General features: G+C 38.4%; 2 protein-coding genes and 1 long non-coding RNA gene across 5 annotated transcripts in view; 2 read left to right on the forward strand and 1 right to left on the reverse strand.

Annotated features, from left to right (window-relative positions):
- The window catches only part of LOC103140179 (CCR4-NOT transcription complex subunit 2-like), a 21,589-nt gene extending 16,054 nt beyond the window's left edge, over positions 1–5,535 (forward strand). For both annotated transcript variants that reach the window (XM_007555180.2, XM_007555182.2), the window contains exons 11-15: positions 1,703–1,764; positions 1,938–1,987; positions 2,088–2,188; positions 2,270–2,414; positions 4,917–5,535. In XM_007555180.2, coding sequence (XP_007555242.1) covers positions 1,703–1,764; positions 1,938–1,987; positions 2,088–2,188; positions 2,270–2,414; positions 4,917–5,003 — 445 coding nt within the window. In that variant the 3' untranslated portion in view covers positions 5,004–5,535. The remainder of the gene's footprint in view (positions 1–1,702; positions 1,765–1,937; positions 1,988–2,087; positions 2,189–2,269; positions 2,415–4,916) is intronic.
- Positions 5,536–7,025: 1,490 nt separating this feature from the next.
- On the reverse strand, positions 7,026–24,105 carry LOC107836595 (uncharacterized). The gene is made up of 2 exons (XR_001662530.1): positions 23,500–24,105; positions 7,026–10,004 (listed from the first exon to the last, which is right to left on the reverse strand). It is a non-coding gene; the product is annotated as an uncharacterized LOC107836595 (long non-coding RNA).
- Positions 12,178–19,736, forward strand: LOC103140180 (calcium-activated potassium channel subunit beta-4-like). Of its 2 annotated transcripts, none has more exons than XM_016673019.1 (3): positions 12,178–13,157; positions 14,687–14,906; positions 19,308–19,736. In XM_016673019.1, exons 2-3 carry the CDS (start codon positions 14,742–14,744, stop codon positions 19,515–19,517), a joined length of 375 nt encoding a protein of 124 aa, XP_016528505.1. In that variant the 5' UTR covers positions 12,178–13,157; positions 14,687–14,741; the 3' UTR covers positions 19,518–19,736. The 2 variants fall into 2 exon arrangements, with proteins under 2 accessions (XP_016528505.1, XP_016528504.1); XM_016673018.1 differs by lacking the exon at positions 12,178–13,157 and adding an exon at positions 13,169–13,443 and having other exon boundaries at positions 19,308–19,732.
- Positions 24,106–24,620: the final 515 nt, after the last annotated feature.

Raw genomic sequence — 24,620 nt, forward strand, 5'->3', positions numbered from 1 at the left:
ACTGGTTTGAATCTTACATAAAGAACAGGGATTTCTTTTTATCAATTGGAAACTTCTCATCGGAGAGGTCAAAGGTCACATGTGGGTACCCCAAGGTTCAATCCTAGGACCCCTCCTATTCAATATTTATATGCTCCCTCTGGCTCAGGTTATAACAGGAAATAAGATTAGCTACCATAACTTTGCAGATGAACTCAGCTCTACATCACGATGTCACCAGGTGACCTTTGACCCCATCCAATCACTGAATAGATGCTTAAAACAGATAAATGTGTGGATGTGCCAAAACTTTCTCCAGCTGAACAGAAACAAAACTGATGTTATTATTTTTGGACCTAAAGAGGAGCAAACTAGAATCAATGCTCAGCTTCAGTTATTACAACTGAAAACCAGCAATCAGGCCCGAAACCTGGGAGTAGTGATGGACTCTGACCTGAACTTTCAGAGCCACATTAAGACAGTCACAAAGTCGGCCTTCTATGAAGATGAAGCACATAACACCAGTTTTAAAGTCCCTACACTGGCTCCCTGTAGCTCAAAGAATAGACTTTAAAATACTGTTGTTAGTTTATAAATCACTGAATGGTTTAGCACCACAATACATTAAAGATCTGTTATTGCTGTACTAACCGTCTAGACCCCTCAAATCTTCTGGTTCTGGTCTGCTCTGCATCCCCAGAGCCAGAACCAAACAAGGAAAAGCAGCATTCAGCTTCTATGCACCACAAATTTGGAACAGATTTGGAACAAACTTCCAGAAAACTGTAAAACAGCTGAATCAGTGAGAGCCTTTAAATCTCAACTTAAAAGCCACCTGTTTAGAGTTGCTTATGGCTAAATTAGGGTTAGAGTGTGGGTTTTTGATGTCTTCGATGTTTTTATCTTTACTTTTCATCTATTTATTAATGTCACATACTGTTTTTATTTCTTCTTTAAGTATGTAAAGCACATTCAAATGCCTTGCTGCTGAAATGTGCTATACAAATAAAATTTGATTGATTGATTGATTGATTGATTGATTGATTGATTGATTGATTGATTGATTGATTGATTGATTGATTGATTGATTGATTGATTGATTGACAATGCGAAGACCCGCCTCCAGACTCTGATTGGTTGTTTCTGGATAGCACTGGGAACAATGGGAGAAGGCAGATGAGCTCTATTTTTTCCACACATTATCTGTCTAAACATGCTGTCGCAACATAGTGACAGTTTCAACAAATATGTAAAAATATATGTATAAAACTTTTCGTAAAACCTACATACTGCAGCTTTAGCTCCAACAATCCTTTTTGGCCTATTTCAGAAATCCCCACTTAATGGCAGTAAGTGACAGACAATCTTTTCAGCGCTGGAGTGATGAAGGACAATGGCTCTCAAACGACTGTAGAGAGCACTACTAAATGTTCAAAAAATGTTTTAAAAAATTATTCATTTTTTTAAATAGCGAAATTGTTACCTTTTCAATCTTTTAGTTACTCAAAACTCAAAATAGTTTAGATTTTAATGTCTCTAGGCCTATAACAACTTTGCTGTTATATTTACTTCTCTCTCTGGTTATTTCAGGCCAACCTTTCTGCGTTACAATACATTGCTAGGGATGCAAATGAACTCTCTGACCTGGAAGAGGAAGCTTTAGAGCAGCTTCTCATATTTGTTTTCAGNTGTGTGTGTGTGTGTGTGTGTGTGTTTCTGTCAGGAATCTGTATCCTAAGTTTGCGTCTCCGTGGGCGTCGGCGCCGTGTCGGCCGCAGGACATCGGTGAGTTTCCGTGACAACAAACCTGTGATTATTGTAAATGTGCTCAAATTATAACTGAAAATATTTAACTAACATTTTGTTCATTCAGCATCTTTAGTTATTTATTAGCACGTTTTAGTGTTCTTCCAGCGTTTTGCAGAATCAGTTCTAAATTCTTCGGTTGGTCTCTGCAGACTTTCACGTCCCGTCAGAGTATCTAACCAACATCCACATAAGGGACAAGGTACGCAGCAAAACAACTCAAAGTCATTGTTTAAAACCTGTCAAAATGTCTTAGATTTGTATAATCTGCATCTTTATGACCGGTTTCCTTCTGTTTGCAGCTAGCAGCCATCAAGTTGTCTCGGTACGGTGAAGATCTGCTATTTTATCTCTACTACATGAACGGAGGAGATCTGCTCCAGCTGCTGGCTGCAGTAGAACTGTAAGGCCGCCGTCCTCTGCTGGGATCCCGGCTGGCCTGCACGCTGTGAACTGACCCGCATGTCTGCCTTTCTGTGTCCAGTTTTAACCGGGACTGGCGGTATCATAAAGAGGAGCGGGTTTGGATAACGCGGGCGCCTGGGATGGAGCCCACGTTAAAGACCAACGCCTACGAAAGAGGGACCTACTACTTCTTTGATTGTCTCAACTGGAGGAAGGTTGCCAAGGTGAACCAATAATGAGGCTTAAAGTATTTTATATGTACTTCCAGGTTACATTCAGTAAACTGGGTTTGTTTTTAAGACTGGAGTAACTTTATTTTATGATTACACAACATTCATTTTATTAGTTTATCATCTTTGTGTGCCTCAAATATGGCTAAATATTTCATAACACTAACTCTTACTGATATCTTTATATAACATTTGAGATAATATTTTACTATTCCAGTAACTTTTCTACTGTAACTAACCTAATTTTGGTTAAAAATGTCCCCAGATTTCCTGTTTAAGCGCTCCAGGAGCGTTGCCATGTAAGCTAAAAAGTTAGCTAGGCTAACCTTAGAAAACTAGTTCCGCTAACGCTAAAGCGCTACACCAGGGGTCCCCAAACTTTTTTCTGTGAGGGCCACATAACCTTTCCCTTCTCTGCTGGGGGGCCGGAGTCGGTTTGTAACAGAAAAAGTGTGACGATTGCAGGAGTGCCTAAATGTAAAAATGTATTGTTTTCCAGAAAGCACAATCAAATAACCCTCTCTGGGTTCTGCACAGAACAAAAGTCAGGAAATAAATAACACTATTTATGAAATAAATATGTATTTTCCGGACTATAAACCGCAGATATCTCTGCCGCTCCAGGTTTTCCACAGCGATGCAGCAGCAGAGAGAGAGATGGACACCTAAAATTTGAGTCATAACAGGTCAATTGAATATCACATTTATTACGGTTGAAAAAGAAAAAGTTGCCAAGTTTAGATTTAACTGAACTGATTACGGTAGTTTCCAAACGGTAACTGTAACAGTAAAAGTGCTGATCCTTCCTGTCTGCTACTAGCATGTGCTCAATGAAAATGGGCACTTTCTTCTTCTTCTTTAGATTTAAACAGCAGCTTGCATCCATTATTGTTGCACTACTGCCACCTACTGGATCCTAATATCTACACCTCAAATTCTCATAATGTTCCCAGTATTATTTAAAAAATGAAAAATCTGCTTTTTCCCCTCAATGCTATTTAACTGATCAACAACATTCTCAAATTTTAATTCCCTATTAAAACCTAATTCCGTTTTAATGGTTCCACTAAATACCATCTTGGTGTAGCACAGTGGTGCCCAAACTACGGCCCGCAGGCCGAATCCGGCCCACCTCCACATTTAGTCCGGCCCCCTGAACAATACCAGAGAGCATTTAGATTTTTTTTTCATGTACCGTATTTTCCGGACTATAAGCCACTATATGTGGAGTTTTCTTCAACCACCAGGGGGCTCTTTAGCAGGAAGTGAATCATTGGAAGTCAAAATTGGAAATAAAAGAAGAAAGCACCCAAATGCTAAAACACCAAACTGTTTGAAAGACTTCAACCCTCGAGCGCCAATTTTATTTTGATGTTATAATTTAAATATCCAATAACGAACTTAGTTTTTCCATTTAAACTGAAAGTTTGCAAAACAGCCAAGAAAATTGGCACTTTGGAATTTGTCCAGAAAAATGATTTTAGGGGAAGCTAAGTGGCTAAATGTTTTCAAAGATAGCAAAAATGATAAAGCATTAAACAAATGTATTCTGGTCTCCTGTAACTTTTAGATGTGTCTCAACTTCAACACAACTCAGTCAAATAATGACATAATTAGCATCACTCTGGAGAACCTGACTGCACTTAAGAGGTGCTTCAGCTGTTGGACCAGGGAGACGTCTAAGAGTTGCAGGACACCGGCCCTCGAGGACCAGGATTGCCCAGCCCTGCACTAGAGTCACATTCACCCATTCGCACTAACACATTTATACACCAATACGCAGTTTGGGGTTAAGTGCCCAAGGGCACATCGACACGTGGCAGGAGGAAGCTGGAATTGAACCGACAACCTTCCAATCACAAGACAACCACTCTTCCCACAGAGCCACAGTTGCCCCCGACCATAATTAACCAGAATTACCCTATGTGAATCAGAAAACTGAAGATTTCTAATTCAGCCTTTTTACTGTTTCAGATCAACATGAGTTCATCTGTCATGACTAAACCTGTCATAATAAGCAATAGATCAATTAATTGCATGATAAATTAAAATGAGATCCATAATTTCCATTTGCATGCTGATTTGTTTAGTTTGTTTAACGGTTAAAGAGATGCTGCCCTTTAAGATCATTTGTCACACAGTACAAAGTAGTTGGTTTGCAGGGGGTTTTGTTTTTGTAAAAATGCTGACTGGCAGTTTTGCCTTATTTGTTTTGTTCTGAGTCTGTTGATTAGTATTTTTGAAGGCCAGTTTTCTTCCTAATCCCTTTTTGTTTTGCATAAATTAGATATTTACCTTTTAGAGGGTGAACATGCATTTTATTTGTGTTTATCATTATATTCATTGAAAATGTTTTAAAAACATCATCATCATCATCATCACATTAATTTCTGGGACATTTTATGGTTCATTAGCAGCATAAAGTGTTTAATCTTTAACTCTGACTCAGAGTGAAGTGAGTGAATCTCACTGCAGCGTTTGATTCCTTGTTTTCAGGAGTTTCATCTTGAATATGACAAACTAGAAGAGCGACCTCATGTTCCCTCCACTTTCAACTACAATCCTGCCCAGCAGGCCTTCTGATTGGCTCTCCCTCCTTCCTGACTGCCTGCCATTGGCCCTCCTGGCTCTTCAGTCCCGCCCCTGGAGGTTTTCCCTCCTCCGCCACTCACATGAATCTGGCCTGTAAGGACTCAGGACGGTGCCCACCTCTCTGACAGACTTCATCATTTTACCTTTTTCTCTTTTATGTTTGTCTTTTACCTCATTTCTGTTTTTTGTTTTATTCCTGCTTCTTCTCCATGACTTGTTTTGGTCTGATGAGAGAAACAGACAGAGCTGGTAACAATTGTCCATCTGGTCGACTCACACACTGACTGTTGTTTTCTAAAGAAGCTTTTATGGAGAAACAGGTTTTAACAGAGAAAACTGGGTTTACTCGCCCGTCAGGATGGAGAATTTTTCACTCTGTGGTGCAGAAGAAGCTGAAAATATTTTTCATTTTTACCAGAATTACAGATCAGGACACACATCACCACTCAGTGGGCAATCAGGAGACAAAATGCAATGTACATTGTAGCACTATTTCATAATAAAAGAGAAAATATATATATTTTTTCTGTTTTCTTGATGTTATGTAGAGAACTCAGAAGCGCCACTTTAACTGTAACGAGTTGGTTTGTGTTTCCTGAAGCATTTATTTTTATTGTTTAGCAAACTCAGTTATTTACATCAAAACGACGTTTTTTATTGTCAACAAATCACAACCAAAAAACTAACATTTAAAACTCCTGTGGTTTTAAAACAGCAAAGTCTTCATGAAGGTGTGTAGTTTTAAAGCGAATCTTAGTTTTTTCTAAGGTTTTATTTAAATAGATAAAAAAAACCTAAGAAGTTTGAAACAGAAACAGGCAAAAACAGTCAATAAAACTAACAAAAAGTTCAATTTAATATAAATAAGAATATTGATCATGAAGATTTTTTTTCCTTTTTCAAGGAGAAAATAAAAAAATAAATTTTATATTTAAATGGAGGAAAAAATAAACATCCACTTGTTTATAAATATTTAAAGGCTCTAGATTCTGATTTGGGCAAAATAATTTATTCAGTTTCTCTTAAAAAGCCATCAAAATCCTTTACTTTTCTCTAAGAATCTGACCACTAACAGCAATTTTCATATAATCAGATATTTCTGCTGGAGTAGCCCCAGAGTTGGCTGAAGCTAGCAGCCATTTTGTAGCATTATTGAACATTTTGTTTATCTGATATAAAAACAGCCAAAGAAATGTCAGACAGTAAAAACCTGCTCTGATTTTACTGTTAAACAAACAAGCTTAGAGTTTTTAAATGTTTATAATATTTATCTTCAAATGAACTGAGTTATTTTGATGCAGGACAGACATCAGCTTCCAATAACCCATTAATGGAGGCTCTAATGTCCCTTCTGGATGTTTCCCTGTTTGCTAACATCTTTTTGGTTTTTATGATAAAATGTACCAAAAATCAACAAAATCGTCTGGAAGTTTGTCCGAAATAAAAGCTGCTTAAAAACCTGATTTTAGAGAATATTTTAAACTTGTTTCAAGTGTGATTTTGTGCATTTGTTGACAGTAAAAGAACAGCGTTAAACCTCTTACCTCTGTTTGTTTACCTATAAAGGAAGCTTTTAGTTCAGATTGTTCTGGGCTGAAATGGAAACGGCAGCCTCTCTTCAGGTCACAGTCAGCTCTGACCTTTACTTTCACTTTTCTTCTATTTTATCCAAACATCCATGTTTGTTTTTCCATTCCTCTTTGTTTTTATTCCCCTGCTACATTCATCCTCTTCCCCCCCAGAAGCTACTCTGACTTTTTGGTTTTCTTGCTAAAATCTTCATGATTGTGTTTTCCTGGTTTGGGACCACTTCATCTGAAGGAAGCGTGTCATTTTTACCTTTTAGAGCAGCTTTTTAGAGGTGCTAATTGAGGCGGATTTATTGTTGTTGGAGTCGGAGCAGCTGCTTCCACCTGCCATCCTGCTCAGCTAATTTACAGCTGGCTGTAATTAGTGGATGGAGACAAAAACCCAACTCAGACTGTCTGCAAGAAAACCAAACCAAACTCCTTCATTTTTTTACTTTACATTCAGTTCCCTTAAACTCCCTCCAGGAGGCGCCACTGTGCCCTGTGTGTGTATTCTGAATATATATTCATGACACCAAGGCAGCAGAACGAAAGAAAGACAAATTGACCCCAAACAAGGAGACCGGCCTCTGAATGATGCAATATGAGACTTCCTGTTATGTCGGTCGCCATGACAACAGCTTGGTCATGCCACAAGCAACAAGCCAAGGACACGCCCACAGACCCATGTGACCTGTCTGAGGAGATTTGATTGGAGGACTTAGCCGTTGGCTGTTTTATCAAATATGGCAGCTAGTGTTTTAATAGGGAAAAAAAAGAATAAAATAAATATTCTGGTAATGAAACTGAACGCCGAGTCCAGACTGATTCTTTCTGGTTGTTTACTCACAACCGTAACGTTGGCTGTTAGATTTGTTCGTTATTTGGAATTTTGTGTCAGTTTTCTGACATTTTGATTCATTCATTTTCAGTTTTTTTTTTCTTTTGGTCATCCATCAACAGTTTGGGTTTATTTTGGGTTTATTTCCTCAAGATGAAGAGGGAAATAGTTTTTCTAACATATTTTATTTGTTTGTTTCAGTTTTCTGTTTAAATACCATCAGATTCAGCTCTGATGTTTTAAACGGGTTTGGTAGTTCTCCTGACTTCACGATTATCTGTGAGATTTTATTTGAACTTTTGCTGCTTTTTTATTCAGTTTCAGACCAGGAACCAATAAATCTATATATCTTGAGCTACTTTACTCCGGTATAATTCAGGCTCTTATTTTGAAGAGATGAATAAATGTTGTACCTCTGAATTGGGTCCATCAGCTTTTACAGTCCAAGGAGACATATCTGCCTCCAGTCCAGCTAAATAAGACTTTAGATCTGCAAATGTTACAAGATTTTATATTTTTGTTTGTTTGTTTATTTTTACAGTGTCCTAACTTTAAAATCAGTTATTTTATCTTTCAGTGGGTCAGGATTAATTGATGACAGTTCGTCTATCAGCTCTATTTGTAATTTTTAAATATTTCCTGCAGGACAGTGTTTGTCCACAGGAGGGCAGCATAACCCTAATTAAATTTAAACAAGCAGGAAATCAGATGCTCTGGAAAAGGTTTGTTTAGGACACTTTGTTATTGTGTTTATTTGAAAACTTTATGAAGTTTTTGATAATAGAACTCATCTTGGCTGAATACATGAAGGTCCAAGTTGAATCAAGATTTTTTTTCAGTTAATTGATTTACTGCAGATTAATGTTTGATGAGTTAAGAAGGATTTCTATGATCAAGAATTTAAACCTAAAAACGGATTTAAAACTAAATTGATATTGTTTGCAATTTTTGAATAAAACTAAATCTCTCAGTCTCTGCAGTTTCATGTCACCACCTGTAGAGGTCCTCATTTATCTTTGTCGGCTTCCCCAGCAGCTGCCCAGTGTTTCCAGTCAGATCACCTCTTCAAGTTTCTGTCTGGACTCTGAGGTTTACGTCCTCTGGCTCAGAGAACGAGTGATGATCTCAGAGTGTGAGGATTAAATATTTAACGTAGCAGACTTTACAGCAGCTGTTAAATTCACTCTGAGACCAACCAGCCGAACGTGGCGGATTTAATCAACCGTGAAAATGAGATGTTGAGTTCTGATCATTTATTTTAAATCTAACTTGTTCCTCCAACTCGTGACGATGTAAAAATAATTTGCCTGTACAGAAGTTATGCAACCAACAAACTGATCTAAAAAAAAAAAAAGTGTAGCAGTGTGAGAGTGGGCGAATGAAGCAAATTAAAACTTCACTTCAGTTAATTAGCTCATTTCTTTTTTTTTATTGAAGCAACAACAGACATCATTAGCTCACGCAGAGTGAGTCAGTTTCCCCTGCAGAGAAACAAGACATCCATCTTTAGATGCTCAAATCATTTCTTCTGTCTTAAATATTTTCACATTAGTTGCTGACGTCCATCCCTGATAGCAGCCTTCATCCCTTCGTCTCCAAACAAAAAGCTGTTTCTATGAGACATCTCATTCTCTAGGTCATGATCCACGCAGGAAACCAACAAGCACACAGAGCTAGCTTTGAGTTAGCAAGGCTGGATAATCCCAAAAATATCCCAAAGGCTCCACCAAACTCCCACAGTCCCATCAGAAACAGTAAAGATCTAGTCCACTGATCCTCAACCAGATGAAGGAATCAAGTCTCCTCATCAGCATCATAACAATCAGTTTAAATCAAAACATCATTCAGTATGAGTTCAAGAAGCTTCAGTTCCTGTGAATTAATGTGTGCTGAGCCATGACTCAGAAACAAACAGAAACAAAACTGAAGTTACTGAGAGGAAACAATCTACAGTCAGCATACAGCTTCAGTTATTTCAGCTAGAAACTAGAGATTAGGCCTGAAATCTGGATCTAAACATTCAGAGCCACATAAAGACAGTTATAAAGTTGGCCTTCTATTACCTGAAGAACATCTCCAGTATTACAGGATTAATATCCCATCAAGATCTAGAGAAATTCATCCATGAGTTTATCTTTCAGGTGTTTCCAGATCCAGAACAGTGCTGCTGGAGTTCTGACTAAAACCAGGAGGATAGAACATAGCATCGATCATCATTTTGATGAAGACTTAACAAAATCTAAAGTTTATTGCTTGTTTCATAATTGTACTATATTTTTATGGTGTAAAGCTCTTTAACTGCCTTGTTGCTGAAATGTGTTGTTGTTAAACTTGACTTGTAAAGACACTTCAGCATCGCGGCGCCACCACTGCAGAGCTTGTTTATTATTGGCAACAACTGAGACAAGAAAGGCGAAGAGAGGAGCCAAGAAAAACCTCTGGAACAGATGTGGGAGGAAGTTTGATGACGGACAGCATTTATTTCCTCTGATGAATCCTCCTGGTGATTTTTGAACCTCTGAAGAACCAAATGTCTAAACTTTGCTGCTTTTCTTTAACTTCTAACAATCCAGGTGGAGCTTCCTGTTGAGAAAGTGTCCAAGTAAGTAAATATTTAACATTTATAGCACCTTTCACAAGTCAGAAACTACAAAAATAAAACGGTGTACATGTGACATAAAACCAAAATAAAAGTAACTAAAAGCCAATTTGAACAAATGTGTCCAACTCCCTACAAAAGAAAACTAAAATGGGTCAAATATAAATCAACAAAAGAAATAAATGATGGAAATATCTGAAATATGACAAATTTTGTTATAAAATCTTACATTTTTTTATGTAATCTATGAAAAAAAAGTAAACTTTTGACCCTGATTTGTACATCATTAAAAAGTGGAGGTGAAAGGAAGCTGAAAAGTCTCCAGCCTGAAACTATCAAACTGCTGCATCACTCTGACAGAGCTCCAGGCTGCAGCGTCGCCTCCATCTTTTTGGATTTTTCCAGCCTGTCAGTCGCTGTTGATGGAGGGATTTCCAGCCAAATGTTTCCTCTGCTCCAGCCATGCTTGCTTCTGTTTTTCCTGAACAGAAGGAGCAAATATTGTGCAGCTCACACCCAGTTCCACTTTAAGCTGAGGTCCCTGGTTTGAATTGTCTGATGGTTCTGCTGTGCACCGACATGTGGGCCGGGTTCTCCCGCTCCGATTTCCGTTATTATTTCTAATCTTTTGATCTCCAGAGATGATGATAATCCCGCCACATGCCTCCCTGATTACCGCCGCCGTGGATTGACTCGGCTGTTCAGAGCTCCGGGCTTTTTGCAGAGACGACACCAGCAGAGGTTGCTAAGGTGATCCAGGCGGTTCTGTTCGGACCCTGCAGATTTCTGTTTACAATCACTGAGATCAAACGGATCCAGGTCCTTCCTGCAACTTTTAGATGCGTCCTAAACGTTTCCTCCTGATCAGATGAATGTCTCATCAACGGCTGGAAAAATTTTAAAAATGACATCATGAAAAAGTTCAATTTATGAAACTCATTTGTTGTCATTTTGATGATTCTGGCTTACAGGTAAAGAAACCACAAATTCAGAGTCTCAGATAATAAGAATATGAGATCAGATCAATAAAAATTGATATCTTAGCCGAAATGCCAGGCTTCTGAAAAATGTGTTTAAGTTTTATGTGTCAATCAATTAAGAAATGTAATCAAATTAATCACAATTAACTTGTTTTTATAAAAAGTTTGAAAAAAATGTTTTGATTCAAACCAAACATCTCAGTTTTCAACTCTAGTTTCTGTTCAAGGTTGCCATTATCCTGGTTATTAGTGCATTTTTTCCCTCCACTTAACTTTCTATGAACATGCGTTGACTTTTCAATAATATTTGAATTTTCTGGGATTAAAAATTGAGAGTTTTATTCTCTTTAAGCCAGAATTGTTGAAATAAGAAATAAACACCTGAAATATTTCACTCTGTTTCTGAAACGAAGGGCAGAAAATCTAGAACTTTTTCATGAGTCTAAGTTTTGAGACGATTCTGAGTCTCTTTCAGCTGGACAGAGCTGCTCCAGGTCCAAATGTTTTACTATCAGCTCATGTCTCATTGGAAGAAGTGATGTTTGTTTTAGAAAAGGTGGACATTTTTCACTCAGGAGTCGTTACAAACCGAAGGTGACTCAGACAGAAGAGCGGCCTCACCCAGAGCGATCCTTTTATTCCTTTACACCCTCAGGTCTCCTCGGAGCCGGCTGGAAGGACCGGAAATCGATCGGATCTCAGTCGGCTCATTGATCATTGGGTCCGTGAGGAACATTTTAGGTGGCTGTTTGCATCTCAAACTGCACACACAGGGAAACCCACAGGAAATAAAACCCAGGCAGACAAACTTTCATCAATAAACGGAATAATTAAAATAAATTTAATGAAGAAAATATAACTACTCATCTCCGTGGTTTAGATGAATGTTTTTAAAAGTAACATTGCAGTGCTGTTAGGAAATACTCTGTCAAACCTAAATGTTTAAAGGCATCAAACTAACTTTGTTAGTTAAATACAAAATGCAGTTTTCAAATGATGATTTCATTTGTTCAAGGAGAAAAAAGACCAAACCAACCTGGAAGTATGAACAGTAATCACTCACCTGATGTGAAGTCTCTTCTTGAGTTCAACTGAGTTCAGTTTCACCAGAAATTTACCTTATTACCTGTTAAATCAGTGAAATCTTTTAAGTAGAACATGTTGCAATGTACTCCTATTTTAAAACAACATCTAATTCAGATCAAATTCAAAAGCACTTCATTAATCCCAGAGGGAAATTAAATGCAGCCTATTTTCATATTTGTTACAATAGTGTAGTTTATAGCGCCACCTGCTGACAACACATTCTAAACATGGTTTACAAAAAGATAGTTTTTCACCTCAGGTTTTGACTAGAAGTAGGTCACATTTGTTTTCTGTGCTCTCAATAAATTAAGTAACAACATCTTTATTCGTGGCTCATCACAGCCGTCCCTTATGAAGAATGAGGTGTAAAAGAGTCCAGTGTGTTTCTGAGCGAGACTGATGTGCTCTTCCTCCACTAAGAGGCTTATCTCATGCAGCTTGTAACAGTGAGAGAACAACAAGCAGCCAGCGGCGTAATAAAACTCAGATCTGGATTGAATCATCAGGCTGCCGGAGCGAGCGAACATCACTACAACAGGAGAGAGAGGAAGGTGAAACCATAGAAACTGTCACACTGCTGCACCATGTGACCAGGAGTGTCAACACCTGAACCTGTGAGAAGGTCAAGCTCAGACATGAACTGCTGGCAGCAGAGTCTTCACCAGGGAAAGCTTTGCAAAAGTTATTCTTCCTCTTAAAAAAAAAATCCCACATCAGTCACATAACAACAACTAACTTCCATGTATTTGGATTTAATGTGACAGATCTGCACAAAGTCGAGCAAAATAGTGAAGAGGAAAGAAATTTGTTGTTTTTTGTTTCTTTTGCTATAAAAATAACTCTTAAAAGTGTGGCATGTATTGTTGAATTTAGGCTAAAAAGTTGAATTATGGTCTCATCAGAGCAGAGCAAGGGGATAAAACGATATTAGATCTTGAAGGACTAGAATGTGTTGAGGATTTGACAAAGCAAAGATAATCTATGAAGCTAATCATGTTCTCTTCTGTAGCTGGCCTGAAGAAGTTAATGTTTTTAATGGTCACCGTGGTCAATACATTGCATTAATATTCAGTAAGTGTGACAGTTTAAAATGGAAAGTAAAACGATAATTAATTAAACACGTTATTAAAAATTCCGTTTTTTAATCATCCCTCAAACGCACCTACTGATTAGCACAGAAGCAGAAGTAACGGGTAGAGAGAGTTTAGCGGGCCGGGCATATTTCGGCAACAAATACTTAAAACAGCCGGGTTTGAACTTTTATCGGGACCAGAAAGACGTTATGAAAATGCTTCAATTTTCACTACAAACAGGGGGAACTACAGCTCAATCTGCAGCAGCTAACTGCTAATGCTAAGTAAGTTAGCTTTTCCCCAAATGTTTGTTTATTGTGTTCAGGATGTTCAGGTTTGATAGTTTGGGTTGTTACTAGTTTTGGCTTTCAACACTGTAGCTAAATGTCTGCTTATTTATTTAAATGATGTCAGTTTTGGTCCAACATACTTAAACATCAGCGTCTATTTTGTGGTCTGTTAGCTAAATGAACTAATACAACTTCCCCCAGGCCTTCATAATAAAAGCTTAACGTAAATTAAGTTCTTGTTAGACTTTAAACAGCGTATTTGTGTTTTAATGTTGGTTGCAGTATATTTAATATAACACAGAAATCATTCTGCGTGGTTAATATGAATGTAATAAAAATAAAAATATTTATTTTCTGTGACAGGAAATAACTCAGCACCTCATAAGATAATACAGCGCAAAAAAAAGTTTTAATTTTGGGGGGAAACGCAATTTATTTGATTTTTACCCGAAATAAATTAGGTCAAAACTTATTTTTACCCTGTGTAATGATGTATGCACACATATGCACACATCTTTATTTACTTTTCCACAGATTCTTTATCAGAGTCAAGTTGTTGCTCTTGCTTTGTTGCTCCGAAACATTCTTATTGCTTATCGCTTTAAACCGAAATCTACCAATGGTTTAGGTCTGAACTTAGTATACATGTTCTCCGATATGTAGACTGTTAGTATCTTGTGTAAAAAATTTTCTCAGACGGGGAAAAATATTAATCTATTGTTTGTCCTCCAATATAGCGAACAGGAAGTTTTGGAAATCACCAGACTCTTTCAGCTTAAAAGCACTTATTTCTGTCATTGATAAATGAGTGAAATCTTTATTAAAACCTAAGATTTTTTTAAATCTTCTTCATACACTAGTTGATTTGGTTACTTTAACATTTATAAAGATGCATCCAGTGAATTAAGATTTCGTTGAACAAATGTTAAAGTTGTAAGTTTGAGAAAATATAAAAGTAAAACATTTTTCTAGGTTGTCGTCAGAACGTTTTTGTGATGTTTTAGAAGCAAACAGAGTGAAAGTCAGCCGGAGAGAGAGGACGGGGATGGGAGGAGGGCAGATTATGGAAATCTCAGTAAATAGATGCAACAGAAAATGGAGAGATGGTGAGGGGGTGAAGGATGGAGGGAGAGTAAATAAAACGGACTCAGAGTCTGAAAGCAGCCGCTGATTAAACTCAGGCTGTGAGCAGCAGCCGCTTCTCTTTCTCATCTTCCTCCTTCCCTCCGCGTTTCAGCCACCCATCCCCGCTTCCTCCTCTCCATGCCGGCGGAGGTCTCCGCGGGGCTGCCATGGCGAAGATCCGGGTGTCGTACGAGTACTCCGAGGCTGAGGACAAGAGCATCCGGCTGGGTTTGTTCCTGATCGCCTGCGGGATTCTCAGCCTCTTCATCCTGGGCTTCTGCTGGCTCAGTCCGACGCTGCAGAGCCTGCAAAGCAAGCCGGCCAACTGCACGGTGAGCCTGGCGGCGAGCTGCGCTGAGCTCCGGTGGGGTCAGAACCGCGGACCGAATCCGCACCGCGCTGAAATTATACCGGTTAAAGCGATTAATCGCGCTGCGGGTTATTTATGTTACTAATACAGTTTTAGTTTTGAATAAACTTTTTCGGTAGATTCAAAAATGCACTTTGAAATAAAATATATTTGCTACTTTTTTTAGTCATCTGGTCCAGTAAGAGTTTGATTTAGTATGTTAATTATGTTTGGGAGCCCTTAACGGTGCAGTATGCATCTATTTGCATTAATTTTACGATGTTATGGATGCAGACTCTGAAGCTTGGTCGATAACCCATAAAACAGTACATTTAAATGTGTTTTATTGTGGTTTACTTTGGGGATAACTTCATGGTGCCCAGAAGTAGCAAGGAAAGCCATGAATGATTGAGAACTGCACCACACAGTTTTTATTGGCAGTCATTTCCATTTTTTATTATTTATGTTCACATTTATGTTTTTGCCGGTCACATATTTTACAAATTATATTGATCCTTTTTTAATTGTAGCTGAAGTTTCCAGTTTTATCTAACAGCTTTGTGAGTTGTAACATGCTGTGCATTCACAGCTGATATTCCATTTAGTTGTTGAAAGTGGGTTATTCTCCTCCGCTCTCTGACACCAGCAGGGTCAGATGAGGTTGTTTGTGAAAGTCCCAGTAGATGGGACATTTCTGAAACAGTCGGTCCCGTCCATCTGGTACCAGCAATACATCACATTCAGTCACTTAAACCCCATTTGTTCTGATGTTTGGTTTGAACTTCAGGAAATCAGCTCTGCTAGCTGCAGCATAGCAGAGATCTAGGGGGTGCGAAACGGAGGGTGATTGACAATGCTAAGCCCCGCCTTCTGGCTGTGGTTGGTTGTTTTTATTTAGCACTGAGAGTTGGCAGAGGAGCTTGATTTAATTTTTTTCTTCACAGATTATTTGTCTCTTTTCAAACTGTCACAACATCGATAGATTCAACAAATATGTTAAAAATATATAATTTTAATAAAAGATAAAAAACATCAGCTTTAATATGACCAGCATGTGTGATACTGTTTAGATTCCAACCTGTTTGTAATGACCAGTTAATTCCTCTAACAGTGAAGAAGGCTGTAGTGATCAGATGTTGCTCAGTGTTGATCAAGTTGATGCAAAGTGATCAGTGGAACATGATTGATCTGATCTGACAGGATCTATAACGCTGAGCTGTCACTCATCATCCAGGGAAGCTTGGTGCATCAAAACCTCACTGACTGCACAGTTTAATTACATTCATTAATTTTAGTCCAATCAGTTTAATGATAAATTAATAGGGTTTGTATCAAATTCAGCTCAAAACAGTTTAATTTACTATACTACTGTCCATTCACAGGGAGTTTTATGCCCAGTTACAGTAAATATTATGTTGAAGTATAATCATCTGGCTACGCCTTGACTGAACTGAATCATTGACTCTACAGAAATGTAGTCATCCTGCAGTCCAGTTGCTACAGAAATGCTCTATAAACTAAGTCTATTTAAAACCGTCTCAGATAATTACACCATTTAGATCCAGATCTGCAGTTTCTGAGTTTTTATGTCATTTTAGGACTTCAGAGTCTGGTTACATGTCAGAAAAAAACACGTTAGTCAAACTACTGAAATTTATCTAGTTTTTCTACACAAAGAAACTTCAGCACACTTTTGTTGTTTGAGGAGAAAGTGTGACACCAGCTGCTGAGTGAACCCTGCTCTAATTAAAGTGCTGGATAAGAAAATACAATATTCTCAAAATCAAGTTTTGTTTAATACTGTGACTACTGGCTTTGGGTTTTTTCAATTTTTTTAAAATCCTGCAGTGTAAATCTATACTTGCATAACTGGCTACGTTCACACATCAGGTGTTGAGGTTCAATTCCAATTTATTGCTGAAATCTGACTAATTTTTCTGACTGATTTCGATCATATTTAATTATACAAACTTCTTTGCGAACCTTTCACATCGCCAAACGTTGATGTCACGCAGCAGCTCGTTGTTTCTAGAGCTAATATTGGACGCCACAGTTTATGGATCGATTTGAAGGTTGTTGAGAAATGGAAGCCGACCGTATCGACGCAAAATCATAAGAAGACAAAGATTTGCTTCAGACATTGTTTATGTCTGAATTTATCGCGTCTGGCTTCTTCTGGTGCCGAATTATTACGCTTGACTGACATCAATGACATAAAAGGTGGATAAAATGAGACGTGATCATTCAGACTACAGAGGATTTGAAAACTATTGGATACATATGAAATTTAATATCACAGATGAAAGTGGCACAAATCAGATTTTTTTTTTTTGTGGTGAAAGATCAGACGGCCACTGAAAAAGTCAAATATAAAATGGGGGGGAAAAAATTGTATCTGCATTTTCCTGCTGTGTGGACGCAGCTTTGTGGTCTATAGACTTGAAATCAAGATGTATAATAATGACAAAAATACATTATATTAGACAGTATTTAGCTGTCTTGTTTCTGTCGTCTTTTTACAGTTTTGCTTTAATTCCATGAACATTTTATTGTCATTGTCTTGATTTATTTCTCTATTGGTTTCCATGGAAACAGTAATTGCTACACGCTGTGTTTACAGTGGTTAGCAGCTCTTTTAATCTTCATCACGTTTGTGGAAGATTATACTTTGAAGTATCATGTGTTCACAAATTGGACAAAAGCCAAAAGTATACTTAAGTGTTTGCTGCCTGATGTTTGCGTATGATTGGAGAGCTCAGCTCTCGGTGCAGCCATCCGTTTTGGCAGCAGTAAGTCAAACAATCTGATTAAAGGAGACAGACTCTTTTTGGTAAAGTGCTGTGGTTCCCTGACAACTGACTGAAAACAGAGAAATGTTTCACAAGCTGCTTAACACAACCAACCATGTTGAGCATCAGGATTAGTATTTTTGTGGAGGAAAACAGTTCATTTTTTTCCTTTTAATTAAGATTCAGAACCATGGCTGTGAACACACTTGTCTGTGTTTTCTCACCACTACTTTAAGTTAAAGATGGCGACTTGATCTCAAGGACTAGGAATGGAGATCTACCAACCTTAAAGACTAAAGACTTTGCATCGGCCTAAGCTGTAAAATCTCAAACTTTGGCCTAGACTCAGGTTTTGAAGAAGTCAGACTTGGCTGTAAAGAAGAGACAAAGTCTTTATGTCATTGAGTGATAAACAAAACTCTAATGTTGTTAGAGGATCTTACTTGTTTTCTCATCATCAGAAGCACCAGGTTGGTTTTATTTTGATGGATTTTTCTGTCTATGCTAAGAAGCTTCTGTCAATGGCCACTAATAAATGTTAAGTCTTGTATTAGTAAGAGGTTGGTTTTGTACCAGGAGACCAACATGACCTTTAGTGTTGACAATTAAATGTATTTTTAAAAAATAGTCAAACAGTCAGCCTCAGACAGATGTTTTGTTTCTGTTTTAGTCATTTTAATCTTTTCAGTTGTCGATGAAAAGTGGATTTGTGCAGCTCTTTAGGCTGTGGCATTTCAAAGCCTTTGGGAATATATGCATGAAATGAATTACAGGCTTCCAGCGCCTGCACTTTATGCTGTGTGCTGCGGATGATGAATTTATTCAGGTGATTTATTCGGCTGTTAGCTTATTACATCATCTTGGACTGATGCTCATGCGTCATTTGGAGGGTTTTTCCCTGAGTTGTGCAGGTTCTGGTCATGCGGTAGAGCGCTCTTCCAATGGGCCATTAGCGAATCTGTGACATAATAAATCATAACTCAGAAAACTTGAGTTTACTGCAGCTCTTTGGCCTGTTGAGTGAAGACCGTCTGACTTTTATAGAAGCAGATTAGATTGATGGCGTCATCTCCGTGTGTTGTTTGTTCATCCGTCTTGTCGTTTCAGACCGCTAATGAGAGGTCATCACTCCTGTAGCAGAGTCCTCTCCTCTCTCATCTTTTGCACAAACTTCTACTGTAGATTGGTTATTTCCAGTTTTCTGGTTTCCATGACAGAATGTGAATCTTCTTTGTAAAATGTCGTTGGTTTTGGTCCTGTTACAAACTGTCCTGTATTGATTGGTAGATGAAGTCTAAAGAAGGTTAATTGCTGCGTCAAAGTCCAGTGGTGAATGTCAGCAGTGACAAAAGACACTTGCATGTGTCTCAGATGTTGCACTGGATATGATAAGACAGCATTATATTTCTTTATTTCACACACCCAGGATGTTACAGGGTACTCCTCTGAAACTTTCAGAAATTTTAAGGCATTAATTAAAGCTTCCTTTCCTTGAACATACAAAGTGATTTCCCAGAACTAAATATATTCATTTTGTTTTTGGTGAAGATGGTAAACGATTGGTGCTTCTGCTGATCATCCATCTTGTTTTGCAGGTGGTGTCTGTGCTGCGTCCTGAGGAGATGTTTGAGTGTGTTTTTACGTGCGGAGCCGACTGTAAGGGAACGTCGCTGTATCCCTGCCTGCAGATCTTTGTCAACAACTCCGAGTCCAACTCTGTGGCGCTGCTGCACTTCGACGAGCAGCAGCTGGTCCTCAATCCAAAGGTAAACACCTCTGGGTCTCTGAGATCCAGCAAATATTAGAGCGGCATTGACCTCTAACAACTTTACTATCAGCAAGCATGAGTGGCCTTTGTTGAAGCTGTTAGGGGAAAGTTTAGTTTTCAGCAGCTGGATTAATCCTGAGTAAGAGAGGCTGGGTAACTAATCTTTTGTAATCATGGCTTCGTCTTTCACTTTGTGATTTCATTGTTTTTTTTAATTAACAAACTTTTCGGGTTTTTGTTTGAGTTTTCTTCGCTCTGATGCAGTTTAGGAAAAGTTTTTCTTATCTCTGTCTTTTATGTTTAGGGTTTTTTTGGTACTAGAAACCTTTATTGACAGTTTCCAGACAGGAAATGGGCAGAGAGAAGGGAGGAGATGTTAACATGAATATTCAAATTCGTATCATTTTGTATCACACCAACCTGCTAATTGGCCAGAGGAGGGAAATCACCCTATAATCTGCTAATATCTACATGCTGACGTCATGGATATATAAATGATTTCAGCTTTTAGTTTTTAAGTGAAGTTTATTAGTGGAGTTTGCAGCCAACAGCTTGTCTCTTAAAATCTCACGTTACCTGTTTTCATTCTGAATCTGCACCAAAATAAGGAGTTTGGCCTTTACAAACCGGTGGGTTGACTTAAACTGGTTAGAAAGCATTTAGATGAGTGGAAACTTATACAATAATCCAAACAACAGCACCTGTAGTAAAGGTACACAGTTCTGAATTAGTAGAGATTAAATGTAAAAAGAGGCGACTGTAAAAAGAGAATGATGTGAAAGATGAAGATAAAAATGGAGGCACAGCTGCAGTGATGCTGTTAATTTCCATCAGAGAGCCAGGAGTGTTTGCCGGCTCGGTTTTTGGATTGCAGCCGTCTAAATCTATTTCTGCTCAGGACTTCAGAGACACACGAGGCATTTAAAAACCCTCGTCGTCATTAAGAAGCAGCTGATGGGAGACGCGTCACATCAGGTTTTCAAGTGAACTTCTCAGTTTGTTTAAAATCTGAGCTGAGCCTTCGTGATCAGGGATCTGAACAGCAGACTGCAGTGAAAGCCGCAAATGCCACATAAAAGTTACCACAGGAAAAACTACAATTCTTCTGTGGAGACAGTTGTTGCTAAGGCTACGACTTAGCAATGACTAAAATAATTCTTTTCTTTTGTTCAGTCCTTCATTTTACTAATTAAACGTGACTGCTATCAAACTTCTGTGTTTACAACCTTAAAGCGCAGAAGAAGAACGTAGATGGCACACTTCAGCGGTCTGATGACAGCAGTAATAAAGAATTGAGCTGTTTATGGATAAGTTTATTCAACAGTGGAAGCCAACAGGATCATCACTAGACTGTAACAAGACAAAAGAAGCTGATAAACTATTAGCAATGGCTGTTTGTGGAGCTTTGACTGAAGTCTGCTTGGATGTGAAGTCAGAACCAAGAGTGGTTCTTTTAGACACAAACTGCTTTCATAGTTTCAGAATCATGATTTTCAGTCATTGTTTACGTCGTCTGTCTTCTTCTGGGGCAGAATTATTATGAATTACGATGCATGTTGGATAAAATACGACATGACCGTTCAAACTGAAGACGCTTTGAATAAAAATCAGATGTCCGATTTAGTTCGAATCAGATTTTTTTGGGGTGGAAAGATCAGATTTGTCCGTTCAGACTGTCGAGGAAAAATTAGCCGCTTGCAGCTGTAGACCCATTCAGGTCAGAAACATCTCATCTAAGTGAAAAATCCATCTGTAAAATCCATCGTCTTCCACCTATTCTAAGTAAGTTGGTAAAATAACGGGTCCAAAAAGTAAAAACAATCCTCCCTCTTCCCATTAACCTTCTGTCCAGCTCTGTTCCCAGCTCAGAGGAGATACACAGCAGCTGCTTTATGAGACACTTCATCACTTCTCTCAGAACGGGAAACACAAAATACAGTTTGTACAGACAGATCAAAAAGTTTAGTTGTAACACTCAGGTTGTTTGGGTCAGATTTTTCCTGGTTCATGCAGTAAGATTTTAAAATTGTTCTTGTCGGCACATGTTGGGGACATTGCCAGCAATTAGCATCAATTAAAAGCTGCAGTCGGCCTGAAGACCGTCAAGTTTAAAAATATTCAGTTTTTTAACACTTCAGATCAGCTCCCACCTCTGTTGGATGCTAGATGGGAAGAAAACAGTGGCCCTTTTAATACCCGAACATGTCTTATTCAATGAAGTAGAGATTATCATTTAATATGTTAAGCTGAAGTCTGGGTGTTATTTCCAGAGAGCAGTGAACGCAGCACAGCTGGTGCGTTCAGGTGTCTCCACCATCTGCGAGATTCAGACCAAAATAATAAAACGGCACTACATTAACCCAGAAGTTTACTCCCCTCCAACCTCGCCACACGGCTGGGCTGTCACCACGGCAACAGAGTAAATATAGAGGGCAGAGATCTCGCATCGGCTATGGCGCTCCGTCGCCATAGCGACCGATAATGTGGAGACAAGGAGAGAGAGGGAGGGCGAGTCACGCTTCATTCAGGAATCCTTTAATCTCCCCAGAGGGAGAAAGGAAACCTCTGAGGCTCCGCCCACTGCTTACATCATCATCATCATCATCATCATCATCGCCAGGTTAACCTCAGGGATTAAACTGTTTATCCTCAACCAATCACACAGGAAGGCAAACAAAAACACAAACAACCGCTATTCCATGAATGAATGCAGAATTATTATAAAGAGTGAAAAAGTAATCGGCAGGAAAACTCTTCAATGCGCTGTTTTGACTTTTACTGTTATTTTCACATTTTAAAGAAAAGTTAGGGAAAAAAAATGGCCTAAATTACGTATGTGTTTTTGAAAAGTTGCTCAGATTTACTGTATAAGGAATAAAGTGAATTATTTTTTGTTTTTTATCAGTAACAAATTATTTGTACATTTTGGATCATTATCCTGCTGAAAACTGCAGCGATGTTCAGTTTTCCACAGAATTTCTGATGCTGACCACTCCGATGAGGTTCTCAGGCTTTTTGGAAGAGAAACAATCCCACAGCATCACAGATTCTCCCCCGTACTTAGCAATGTGCTGTCAGGTGTTTAACTTATTCTGGGGTCCAGCTAACAGGACCCCAGAACTCCTCAGTTGATTCCCAGTAACCGGATCGCTCCTAGAGATGTTTAGTATTAAAATAAACTCTCCTTGTTTCACATCAGGATGTGAGGAATAAGAAACTCCACAAGTCTGATAAAAAAAAATCAGAATTTTTTTACTTGAATAACGTTTAAAATCACATCAGGAATTAACGTTGGAGTCAGGATAATCCATCTCTTGTTACCATGGTGATGTATCATTGCCTTCATTTATTTGAATCGTCAGTTTGCTGTCAGGTTTACTTTATTTTAAAGTGTAACGTTTTAAAATTAAATTATATTAAACATTAATTTAGGGCTTTAGCTGCTCAACCGCTCATGGCCTGTCAGCTAACGCTCTCATTCTCCGGTTGCCTAGCAACAACCTGCTGAGTAACTGGCGCAGCAGCGGTTTAAGGTTTCACCACTGTGCCTCATAACTGCTTCAAAATTAAAAATGTGAAGTGAAAACTGTAGATAAAACGGAAAAGGCCACGCCTCCAGCTTGGCTGTATTTTAGACATTTAAAACAAAAAACTAATCAACACTTATTGATACGGACTGATATGAAGCAATTATATTATGATGCGTTTTTCAACATTATCGCCCAGCCTTGTATTAACTTAGTAATTATGTTGCAGCCTGTTTGATGTGGGTCATTAGCAGTTAACCAGCTGCGGGTCCAGTAATACAGCTAATGAGTGATCAGACTGAACACTAGAAGTTGTAATATTAATTGTAGAGAAATGAAAGCATGAAATTTGAGTCCTTCAGCATCAGAAGTGACTGTAAACTCAGTGAACTACAGCTCTGCTGTCTGTGCAGCTGTTACTGTATTTGTGACTTCTAGCTGCTAGAGCTGACTGACAGCAAATAAACAGAAAATAAAGAACATTTCATTTACCTTTAACTCCTCCTGAGCTCTGTGACCTTTCACCAGCAGACACGCAGGCAGCATTAATTGCAGACTCGTCTGAAATGGACTTTGTGGATGTAAACCAGCTGACTGAGAGCCAGATGAAGAGAGTTTTTCTCCCAGTTAATTGGTGTTGTGTCTATAGGGGGCGGTTAGTTAATGGAGCCGCCCGCAGACTAAATGACTGACATGACATTAAGATCTTCGTCAGCTCACAGTCTGTGTATGTGAAGCAAAGATGTTCAAGAAACAAACCCAGGAGATGGATCACTACACATCCTTAACATGAACTAGTTCTTAAAACTCAGTTCAGTTTGGTTAATGATTCATGTTCATAGTTCACCATCTAAACCTTTTGAATTGAGTTCACATCTTCACTTTCAACATTTAATTCCCCAAACTGCTTTTCTCATTCATGTTTTTAATGATTTTTTTCAACATATTTGACAAAAAAGTGCTATTGTAGACACATTGTAAATACAGTCACCTTTAACCTTTGAGATTTGTTTCTTTTTTCTCTTTCAACTGGAGTTGAAAAGCTCAAAATAAAACTCAAAGTCTGATGTTGCATTCCAGTTGTAGTCAGAACTGGGGGATTCTGATTTCCCAGTTGGAAAAATAAACTGGAACGCCATACAAAGTTGGATTTCCAAGTCCCACTACCAAAGTTATGACTTGAAAGACCAACTTCCTGTTTCAACATGGCCGCTCCTCGCATCAACACGATACAGTGGAAACATGTTTAGCGCCTGTTACAGTAACCTGAACAAACTGAAAGTTGTTTTTGCTTATGGAAAGTAAAACTTAAAATGATGTTTGTAAGAGTTATTGCAGACAATGTTTTCTGGACGCCACCATGTTTGAAATTCTGACATCAAACCCAGCTCTGAGTTCCCATTTCCCAATGAGTTAGCAACTCATTTCAACAATGTTATGACCACAAAATTAAAATAAATTCAGGTCACCTCCACATATTTTTGTCTGTGAGGTTGTTAAGCCACCATGATGTTTGTTTTTAATGAAATCTTGATCCTGCATCAGCTAATAAAATCACTCATTCTGTTGTTACGGTAACTTACCTGCAGGTTGGTTGGAGAAAATGGTTCAGT

Source organism: Poecilia formosa, unplaced genomic scaffold (genome assembly GCF_000485575.1).
Source record: "Poecilia formosa unplaced genomic scaffold, Poecilia_formosa-5.1.2 Scaffold69, whole genome shotgun sequence".
Classification (NCBI taxonomy): Eukaryota; Metazoa; Chordata; class Actinopteri; order Cyprinodontiformes; family Poeciliidae; genus Poecilia; species Poecilia formosa.

Coding starts and splice junctions, on each gene's coding strand:
- LOC103140180 (XM_016673019.1), top strand. CDS start 14,742: ATGGCGAAGATCCGGGTGTCGTACGAGTACTCCGAGGCTGAGGACAAG. Junction 14,907..19,307: donor GCAAGCCGGCCAACTGCACG/GTGAGCCTGGCG, acceptor CTTGTTTTGCAG/GTGGTGTCTGTGCTGCGTCC.